At 38.2% G+C, this 11788-nt stretch overlaps 1 protein-coding gene across 1 annotated transcript in view; it reads left to right on the forward strand.

Annotated features, from left to right (window-relative positions):
* plxna2 (plexin A2) overlaps positions 1-9953 on the forward strand; it is a 360814-nt gene extending 350861 nt beyond the window's left edge. Inside the window, exon 32 of the mRNA XM_041799400.1 lies at positions 4222-9953. Within this exon, the coding sequence (XP_041655334.1) occupies positions 4222-4317 (96 nt within the window). The 3' untranslated portion in view covers positions 4318-9953. The remainder of the gene's footprint in view (positions 1-4221) is intronic.
* The last annotated feature ends 1835 nt before the right edge of the window (positions 9954-11788 follow it).

Genomic DNA, 11788 nt, shown 5'->3' on the forward strand with positions numbered 1-11788 from the left:
AAATAATCTAATTGCCATTTTTTTCTTCAATATTGCAACTAGGATTTAATATGCGATTATGCCTGAACTCTCTTTTGTTCCTAACCAAGGGCTGAAAAATTCTTTAAAGATATCTAATTCTGATGGTTTGTACTCATATTGCAAATTGGATGTAATTGCTGTATTGAATGGGTTTTGTCATTCTCATATTAAAGAATCTGCAATATAAGATCTTTGAAACCTGCTCAGTCTACAGAAGGGATCACTGAAACTTTTACCAGATGGCAGCGATTCACACATGAACATGGGATGGATCACTTGCAACTAACGTAAATCTATCACGAGCTCAGCTCTAAGCAACATTTAAAACTTCCTTTTACCAGGCAGAACCTCAAGTAGAACCAGATTCAAGTTTAGCAGCCATCTGTTGAAGCTGTGTTGGGGCTGTAAAGGGATAGAGGGACATGCAGATAAAGAGAGAAGATGGAGAAACAGAAAAAATGAAGAAGGAGAGCCAGAAAAAGAGAGATAGATTCTGAAAACACACATAAAGTCCATATAGGTATGCATGGTTTTCGTCTACTGATTCTGGGATTCTGAGTGAGTCTGCAATGGGAGGGCCAGAGTACTGTTCATGAGGCCTAAAGTCCGTGTCCAGGGTGAGGGGGGTCAGCTACATTTTTACCTGCCTGCCTCTGCGCCCTGGAGGGGTACAGGTCATGGAAAGATGGTTGGTTGCAGCCAAGCAACCTCTCTGTAGAGCGAATTATTTGTTTGCAAATGGTTTTTGTCCTTTGTAGTAGACTGTAATAGATGAATTAAGGGCAGAAAAGATCAGGAGAGATGCTATTTTTATCGCTAGCAGCTAACTGGATATATGTCAAATGGCAAAACACGAACATTTTCACATCTCTGTAGATTATTTTTCACTTTACTTTTGTCATTTAAGAATCCCCCTAGCTCGTGATGATATCCCAAGACAGACAAAGACATGAATTTTTCTGTTTTACATTTGTGCTGTCCAACTTCTGGGACAGAACCCTGGCAAGGAGGCGGTAGAGCATGCTCAGAATCCAGTTTAGGTCCAGTTAAGATGTATGCTTGCAAAAGTAAATCAGTCTTCCACTGCATCATCTAGATGAGTCAGACTAATAGAATATTTAAATGTTTTCTAAGCAATTAAAGGTAAGACAAAGCCACCTTTAAAAATGCAGATTAGAGACTGATTTGAAGACGTATGATTTAATACATTTACTGATGCTAATAATAGTAGGATAATGAGATTAAAATTTAATACAAGAAAAGCTACACTTGATGTAAAACAGTTACAAGCTGAGGTTAGGGGGTTTAAAGTTTAAGTAAGATCCTAATGTAAATGGCATTCCTGTCAGTTGCAGTGCTGCAGAACATATTGAAAGCACATTGTTTTTTGTTTTTGTTTTTTTTTCAATTCAGTTTTCTTTACTTTATAAAACCAAGTTTAACCACAAAGGCAAATAGAGCACATCAGAACAAACAGTAGCAGTTAGGCTATAAACATGAAAATGAAGCATGTAAAAAAGGGTAGGGATTTGTATGTGTAACCTGGCCTCAGATCAACCTGCATGCATATAAATGGATAAATCAAATATCTAAAAGGAGAAAGAAAGGGACTTGCGTAATCTTAAACGTGTTGTTTTTAGGTGACACTTTTGTCCTCAAAACCTTTTATTATTTATCTCTTCCCACGGAATATTTTAAATGTCACATTGCATAAGAGTGGTCAATTAATAATTCTTTTTGAATCATCAATTATTCAGTCCAACACTGTGTTCCTACTGTGGTGCAATGTTGGATTAATCTGTAGTGGAAAACAGGTACCCAAACCAGAAACAATGCACTGGAATAAAGGCTGCAGTGCTGGGATATAGAGATGCATATCAAAGGTGATAAAGACGTGGCCCATATTGTAATATATTTTCCCTGCTTTATATTCACATTAAAGGCCTTTGCCATGTGTGTTGGTGTCACCCTGACAGAGATTCATCCTGACAAGGCAGACACTAGATGAGAGAGCCGAGAGGAGAGCCTGTCTGAATCCCTTTTGAACCTCTTTGACAAATGCCAAATTTACAAGAAACGGGCTTCGAAGATAAAAAGGGAAAGGCTAATACACAAATATTCCTTGGTGTTGTCACAGACAAAGGCAGTGATGTAACTCTCTTATTATTCTTTCATGTGACGTCCATATAGAAACCAAGGAGAGCGGGCTGTTCTCCAGAGATATTCTGATACCTTTTTTCCAATTCCCTGTTCTGTTTCCTATACTCAGACTTTAGTGTTGTCTGATACTGGTACACTATAAAAAAATATACATTCATTCTTATCTAACAGCTTTAGCTTTCAGCACAAAACATCACTGCAGTCCAGCACTAAAATTAAAGTGGCTGTTACCAAAACCTTGTACCCAAGTTCTCACTCAATAACAGCTGGGATTGGCTTTAGCCTCCTGCAACCCTGAATGGGATAAGTAGTATAGATAATGGGAAGAAGTATAGACACACATATTAGATGGAACAAAGAACAGCTAGTGTATATCTTAATTATTGGAGGCAGTAACTCTCAACTGGTCAGGCATCAGGACCCAACACCTCCTCCTTAAGAGATATCACGACCCAAATTTGAAAGAAAATCTTCATTTATTTCATGAATTTTGGTTAAGCACTATTCTTGGCTACCATTACACCATGAAGACAAAAGAGCACCCTAAGTAAAAAATAAAAACATGTTGAACAAGGGAGAAGGGACAAAACAAACACAGTGAAAAGCACATCATTACAGAAGACTTGCATGTGTGCATCTTATTTAACTGTATTTTCCCAAGATAGCATGGGAGTTTGGTAATTTCTCTAAGAGTTCCATGTTATCTTGGATGAACCAGATTCATTTCTAAACAAAAGGGAGATAAAAAGGGAGAAATCTTGAGAAAACTTTCACTCGTAATCATAGGAAACCCTAACAAATATACATGTATGAAATGACTGTTTCCCCCGGCACACATTCCCGACCCACTAGAAAGAGCTTTGTGACCCACTTTTGGGACCCAACCCACTAGTTGAGAACCACTGGTCTAAGGAGTCCATGTTTTCAACCTGGTTTAGGACTTGTTGCCAAATGGGGTAAAAGTTGCAGCTTCCAATATTATTCTGTGGCTGTATGACGTTTGCCGTCTCTAATCCATGAGCTGAAATCTGGAGAAAATCTGTCTTTCTATTTGAGTCGTATTAGTCTTCTTGCCAGGAACGCCGCAAATGCTATCATGGATTGAGGTTAGGATGTTATGGGACTGTTCCAAATGTTGCTCTCATGGCAAGAGGCTCAATGAAAAATCCTGACATATTAGGAGAAATAGTGAATATAAGATAGCCAGAAATCTCTCAGTTTTGGGCATAGCCAAAATTATTTTGTATCACAATTTCATACCTAGTTCTGTTTTATTTTAGGCTTGGATAAAATGATGGTATGCATTATTTTTGCTCCTAACTGTCATAAGGATAAGAGGTGCGATGCATTTAGTATAGAGTCTGTATTAGCTTACACGTTAGCTGTGCACTTAGCATGTCCTAAATCAAGAATTAATCCAAAAAGCATCTGTCTTTACTCATAAATTACCACTGATTAAGGGTAGCTGATAGCTGGCTTTAGCTTCTGACTGGATTAAAATGTTATGAGAGGATGACCATAATACTCAAGAATCCATTGAACAGTTAAACTTTACATATGATGGATAAAAAAAGCATTGCTTGTTTCCATAAAATTCATTTTTATTGCAATTAATCCTTGGTTTTTCTGTGTGTTTTTGCAAATATGCATTCTCAGTGTCATAAAGATAAAATAGCATTCTTGTGCACTGTAAGAAATCCAAGTTGAATAATGTTGAAGCAGAATTCTGAAGTATTTGGTGCATTTAAGTTGAGCCAGCTTATATGCATATTTCGAATGTAAAAGTTTTCTGCCAACACATTTCTAGCTATGAGCATGTTTGTCAGCTTCGGTGGAAGCATTGACTGGGAAACTCGCAGATATTCTGACCTATTTTAAGCAGCATGAGAAGCTCTCCTGTCCTTGGTATCAAAGCAGCTCCTTAAGCAGGCCTTAATAAATTATTTCCTTTAGTTATCAGATGCAGTTGTACAAGCAAACACAAGGAAACAGTTTGTTTTTAATTCCCAGTATTCGACCACATTTTTGTCTTCTTCACAGATCACAGCGGCCCTGGAGCAGGACGAACAGGCGAGGAAGCAGCGGTTAGCCTACAAGGTGGATCAGCTCATCTCTGCCATGTCCTTCGAGAGCTGAGAGTGAAAGAGAAGGGACCATAATCTCTTAGGACCACTCAAAAATATGGTCCGGCATTACTTACCTCTCATCATGGGAGCTAGCTTGAACCATGAGCCAGACCTGGGACCTCTCTGTATCCACAGCCGGACGGACTTCAACTGCTTTAGTTTGTATTTCTCCCACTCCTCCCATGATGGCACCAGCTCTGAGCCCACAGACTAATAATATACGAGGCCCTGCAGCCGGAGCTGATAATGGCGTGAGGGAGGAACATCAGCAGAGAAGGCATCAACATGGCTTGTATTTATTTATTTTTTGTTTCTTTTTCTCAAAGGATATTTTCTCCCAGTTTGACAGGAAATTGTATGTTGTGCGTGGGTGTGCGTGTGCATGAGTGTCGTGCAGAAAAAGACTCCCTGAGCAAATGGAGAGACAGATTTTATTCTCGACTCACTTCTGAGTGTGAAACGGACACAAGTCAAGACCCAGAAGAGCAGATCTCAAGCTGGACAGCTGATTTCGCATTCAGATTTTTATTTTTGTACCTGTACATTTGAATATTATCAGTTGCAGTTGAAATATGCCACACAGGATCCCATACATGTTGTATAAAGACATAAAGAGTGTAAACACTCATCAGAGGTGGTGTGTCACAAACAGGCCATGGTCTACGTCTTCTCTCACGCCACCCCTCCTCGGACTGATGCTTCACACAACACTAATGCTCTTTATCCAATCAGAAGTGTACAGGAAACATGAAACTGTGTGTTCATCATGGAAGAGTGAACACTTGCGGTGGTCACGGTTCAGCCAGCATGCTTGCACCTAAACCTGAGGATGACGGAGATGAAGTGTATTTAGGAGATGACCTTAAAATCAGCATCACTCTGGTGTCCAAGGCTTTTTCCAGCAGTTAGGTCATCTATGTATGTACCAGTTGCCAATCAGTGTATGTGAATGTACAAATGTTTTATTTGTTTGTTTGTTTGTATGTCTATTTGAGTTTTGCAAACAGAAAGGGGCTCAGTTGAACTGAGCTCCATAGATATTTGCAGTAGCTCGTCAATTGAACAACTCCATTTGTCCGTCCTGGCCCCGAACCATCCGACCGCTTCCCAAACATTATTTACCCTCAGTGTGGCTAGCATTGCTTCTCATACAGCACAGTATGTACAGCTAGAGACAGCCAGCAGCAATGAAACATGTTCACATGGTGGCCATTCTCCTCTGTCTTTACCCTTAGGGTGATAATGTACTGTCCCACTAAGTCATATACGTGTGGGTAATCTCACTGATTTCCCCTCTTCATGACTAATATTTAACTGAGAATGACATCAAGCCAATGTCAAAACAAATTATTTTATAGTGTATTTGATGCAGAAGCCCTAAGGAGACATCTATTCACACATTTAATGCAATAACAAGTAAAGCTATTTTCTGAAGATCTTAACTAATTTATGTCTATTTCGAGTTATCAGTGCTTCTTTCCCTGTTGTATCATGTCAATCTTAGCCATTCTCTTGAGAAAAATAACATGGTAACACTGGAAAGCAGTGTTTTATCTCAAGATAGCAAAAAATAAGTCAACTTGTCCTGTAAAAGCAGAGAAACCTGACTTGTGTTGATGTTTGTCTACCAAGGGCTTCCATAGGCTACAACCAGAAGACAGCTAACTTTATCATTAAGCTGCTTTCTGGTTAAAATTATCATTTAACTAGCAATGTAAGCTATGAAATAGCTATGAAATGCTAACTTTTTCCCACCCAGTATATGAGATGATGTCAACTTTCAGTGACTCTTAAGCTCAAGGGTGGGCAACAGGCGTGGGCCACGTGCGGCTACCCTCTTCACTCAATGCGGCTAAATGTTGATTTCAAGCATCAATAAACTGTAAATGTAAAGGAAACATGACCAAATCCAGCCATGAAAACAGTAAAATTGGAAATATTGTCATAGTAATACTTAATTACTAGCATTTGTTTCTGTAAAAACTTTTTTGCTTTTATCAACTTTTCTGTTAGAAAAGCTGTAGCAAATGTGCTAGCTGCATGGTGGCCCCATGCTAATATTTAGCTATTTCTAAGCTAATAAAACTATTAGCTGGAAACGACTGAATGCTAATATTTGTATTTATTTACTTCTTGATTGGTTCAATGATAAACAGAGAGCATTAAAATCAAGAGAGGCATCAAGTCACATTTAATATGGAGAAAAATTAACCAAATTGTAACCACCAGGAAACGGCTAATTTTAAAATTTTGGTTGTTAATTTGCTGCAATTATTATTGAAGTACTTTCTTACTAATACATATCATACCATTAGCTATTGGAGTCAAAGGCTGAATGTCTAAATACACTCCAAATACAGTGAGTATTACTCTTTAGCAAATACAGTTAGCAGCAAAGTTGCTGAATGCTAACATTTATATGTATATGTATTATTTATTATGACGTGTGCTGCTGACCTCTTGGCCAGGTCACCCTTGTGAAAGAGATTTCAGTCTCAATGGGTTTTTTATCTGGTTAAATAAAGGTTAAATAACTAAATAAAATAAATTTATCTGGTTTACTAAAGGCTACAAAGTAGCTGATACCAGTTAGCTACTTTAAGCTAATAAAATTTGTAGTTTCAAAGTGGCTAAATTCCAAAATATATCTACTTTAAAGCTAACATAACTGGTAGCCATAAAGTGAATGAATGCTCACCTTTAACTTCTCTCAAGCTTATAAAGATGGTAGCTATAAAGTGGTCAAATGTCAGCATTTAGCTACTTTTAAGCTAACATAACTGCTACCTACAAAATGGCTGAATTTTAGCGTCTTTTGAGCTTTAAAGTGACTGAAATTTAGCATTTAGCTACTTTTAAGCAAACAAAACTTGTAGCTTCAGAGTGGCTGATTGCTAATATTTTGCTACTTTAAGCTAGCAGAATTTGTAGCTTCAAAGTAGCTGAATGCCAACATTCAGCTACTTTGAAGCTAACACACCTGCTAACTACAAAGTGGCGAAATGTTTACATTTTTCTGATTTTAAGCTAACAGAATTAGTAGTTTAAAGTGGCTGAATGCTAATTCCTAGGTTAAATGTAGGTTCAGTTTAGCTTATAAAATATTGACTTTATTCAGCTAAATGCTAACCTTAGCTGTTGTTGCTTTCTACCGTTACTTTGTTGGCAAAGGAAAATGACCACCGTGTGAAAATGCTGAATAGGTTTCTGTAGGTTAAACACCACACACCTTTACTAATGTTTTTCTTTGGGAACAACTTTATGTCTACCTAACATGCATGCTATCACACTTTAGAGGTCTTCTAAGGGTCCATCCTTGATTTCATCAAGTGCCAATGAGTAATGCCAGTATCAGTTGGCCAGTTGACCACCACCCATTTTCTTGCAAACTTAATAAGAAGCCTGTCTGCGTGGGTCTACTTTGACCAAGTGCCAAAAGTTACTGTTGTTTCAAACTGTTCACTTAATGTGTCAAAATATCGGTTTATGCTTTACAGAGGGAGCAAAGCTCTCATTTTCGGTGCAGAGCTGGGTCAAGTTGAGGCTTACATAGCTGGAATGGCTGGTTTTGAAACTCATGAAAGGTACGAACAAAAAGCAGGAGGAAAGAAATCATAAAAACACATTGACGAATATGTTTCATATTGTGTGTCTCCTGACTTAAAACCAAAACGTCACAAGCTAAAAGGCTGATGTAACCTTCCAACCTTCTAGCTGGATGGCAACAAACTGTAGATCCCGTCCTCTGGAAAGATGGTTTCATTTTCTTCCGAGATACATCTTCGCTTGTTGTTTACATCAAGTACTTGAAAATAGGTAGTTTTAAAGGTTTGCACAGTATACTGCAATTGTGTTGTTGAAAGCATGACAAACACCAGTAGTAAGTGAACGGTGCTTCTTTTCTCTGTGGCCTTAGATACCCACCTGCTTAGTGTTCCTGATCTTATTAGTCCTCAACTCGGGCGCAGTCCTTTCCGTGCTCTGGACCCCAACAGTTTTTCACTGATACCTGGCTACACCGCTCTGTTGCAAACTGTCTTAGCAAGATAAAGTAAAAAAGGAAAGGTGAAGAGGGTACGGCCGGGCTCAGGCAGACATCTCCTCTTCCAGCGCTCGACTCGCCTGAGCTGTTTGAAGAGAAGTGTCGAGAAATGAGGAGAGAGGGAGAGGTAGAAAGAGAGAGAGAGAGAACCCCTTTAGCTCTAGTTTCCTGCCCCGGCTTTGAAGCTGCTCTTTGATCTGGGTTGGTTGTGTGCACAGTGTGATCAGGAGATGGAAAGAAAAAAAAAAAACATCAAACTAACAGGCAAGGAGAAATGTAGGATGAGGTGATGATTGACACGCTGTTACTGTGTCTGACCAGTGGGGGCAGAAGTGAGAGAGAGAAGTTGGATTATTTCCCCCCTTATGTGAAAAAACACCTTCTTACTCACTAGCCCCATATTTAACATCTATAGGTACACAATGGCACACATAAACAGTACATACACAAAACTTCTTCCTTTTGATTAAGGTGTCTTCCCAATTTCAGCGAATAGAATTGTATCCTCCTCATACCTCACATTGCTTGTATGGAGTAATGCTTTTTATCATTTTAACAGGACCTAAATGCCTTTTTCCTTTTTGCAAGGGATGAAATGTATGTTTAATAGAGTCTTTCCAACTCCTAGATGAGCTCCCCTGTATTCAGAAATGTGACAACATAATCAGAGGCACACAAATTGGTTAGCGAGTGGCTTTGATTTTTCTCTCGGAGATCATTTCTATCAAGATGTTTCCTTTTTGTTTTATGTGAGATTTTTGCATGCATTTTAATTCACGCTTTAGTTCTGCCTGTTATTTCATATTGATTCACTCCATCATTAGTCTGACTGCAATTCATCCCGTAAGCCCATTTGTACACGTCTTAAATCACAGCTGAATGCACCTTTTTTTTTTAAATTTTTTGTGAAAGAGATTTTTTGTTACTAGTTAGAGCTTGTTTCCATGCTGTACACTCATTCCTGGGAACATCTAAATTCACTCTGAACTGAGAAGAGAGAAGTTTGTTTACTCTTTCTGCAGCGCAGAATCCCATTTGACTGCCAGTTTTGTGAAATATGGATAGATGCTCATAATAACAACCTCATTTCAGCTCGAGCTGACGGCTAATTGAAGATGCTTTGTGCACTTTTTTTGCTCTAAGGTGTTGCCGAAGAGATGGTGTTGTGGTTCTGACTGGCATGTGTCATTCCTTTATATAAAACAAAGCATTTATTCTGCATTTTTGTTTGTTTTATGGCATCAAACAGGGGAACTTAAATCCACATCAATATATTACTCTCAAGTCAAAATATCATCACGTATAAAATGAGTATCCTTCCATTTAAAACACATTGTAAACAAACCCTTTGTAGACACTGGAGTTCTGTAAAATAGTACTTACTGGCAATGATGATGATGATGATGATGATGATAATAATAATGGCTGTCTGTTCTTCTTGTTTTATAAAAGTGTTGTGAAAATTGTAAGAAACTTAAAGTATTTAAAAAAGGTTGTTCTCTTGTTTTTTTTATTTGCTTTGGTTTTGTTATGATAATATATTATTGTGTACCTATTGTAAATATGAAGCACACCTATTTTGCAAGCCAAGGATTCACTTTGTACTGTTGTTATATATAAATAAACTTTGCTGGTTAAAAATTGCATAGAACTGAAATTTGTATTCATGTCTTTTGTTGAAGTATAAGAAATATCATAAAATGTCTTGAAATGTCTCTCTGCTCTGGCCAGGCAGCTGTGCTCCAGCCAGAGTTCACCAGCTAATAGCTGGAGTGGTTGTCTATTTTTCAAATGAACAAGACGGTGCAGGATTATACATTTTACCTGCTGAAGATGTGTTTTAATCCATATTTCACTTGAGATTGTCTCTCAAAGCAGCAACAGTTTAATCTCTCCTGTCTATCAGCATTACAACGCTTAAGTTTAGCAAATTAAATTATCCAAAGATAGACACAGTCTTTCCCTCCCCTGTCTGTCACAGTAAAAGCCTCCAATGCTCATCATCATGAAAGACTTTTATTTTGAAGAGGAACATCAGGAAATTGAGTTTTCAGCAGCTTAACAACAAAGATGTCTCATGAACGGGAGACATAACTTCATATAACTCAGAAAATGGGATATAAGGATACCTAAAGTGTTAAATATAGAATGAGAAAATCAAACAGAGACTCTTTAGCTCTAAACTGCATGCCTGCCATGGCATAAATGTAATTGTTTCTCTGGTGGCTGACACAGACAGCTGACAGGCCCAGCAAAGCATACAGATAATTTCCCCAGTCAGTTTTTAGATCATTTTTTAAAATCTAAGAGGATCTTACTTCTTGTGACTGGGTGCTGCTTCGGCTCATTCAACCGACACACAAACACCATCCTAGAGCAGATTTTGCAGACTCAATTTTCCTGATTTTGAAGCTTAATTTTCTAAACTTACATGTTTTTCATGACGGAAATTTGGCTTGGTGGTTCTTAACACAGTGGCGTGTCATACAACAAACCTAAAAAATTGTACTGCTTTACAGGGACTAAGGAACATTCATATTAAGGCAAATTTTGAGGATAAACCCTAAACTCAAATATCTTCTAAAGCCTACAATCCCCATAATGCTTTGAGGGTTGTACACAGGAAGTATAATGCGAGATTTAGAAAGCCACATTTGAGCTTCAGCTTTCAATTTTTCCCCTCAAATATCAACTAAAGAGGTTTAGGAACTGATGGAATTGGTTTTTATTTTCTAAAAAAAATAAAGTAAGAGAAATGATGGAAACAATTTAATTGCGTTTATGTCTGCCAGCAAAGGCTCCATGTTCCGGTCAAGTAGGCTAGAACAAAGCACCGGCTAGCTCACTCTCCGTTAGCGTTAAAAGATAAAGATTTTCCACTCGAGTTTGATAAGCTAGTATCATAAATTGGTGCTAGGTTTACAATTGGCAATTAATATTTGCAATATATTCATGGAAGTACTGGCAGTTGCCATAATATGACTGACATGCACAAGAAAGTGTTAAAAGGTGGTGTTTCCAAAGGGCTAGCTTGAGTCGGAAGGATCGCCTTTTCTTAGTGGGTTCAAATTGGATTCATGGGCGTTTACAGTTAACAGACGTTGGAGACAAAGGGTGCGTTGGAAAAGTCCAAAAAATTACCTCCTAAGTCCTTTCCTATTCACTTTTCCTTAACCCCGACCAGAAACGTCACAGGGTTAAGGAAAGGTGGGGGGGTAGGAGGATAGGAAAGGAGAACTGTGGTGAGTAAGGAATCCGACTGCACTTTCCCTAGGCGGATGTTACGGACGTGACGTGTATTTTTAGTGTAAAAACTACAATTTAACGTTGATGGACTACAAAATTCGCAACTTCCACTCGGTGTGTTGTTATGTGCTGTGAACGCTAAAACGTCAGAGATTAAGATTTTGATATCCTAAAGTCTCTTCAGGAAGAGGAA

This window comes from Cheilinus undulatus, linkage group 11 (genome assembly GCF_018320785.1).
Source record: "Cheilinus undulatus linkage group 11, ASM1832078v1, whole genome shotgun sequence".
Lineage (NCBI taxonomy): Eukaryota > Metazoa > Chordata > Actinopteri > Labriformes > Labridae > Cheilinus > Cheilinus undulatus.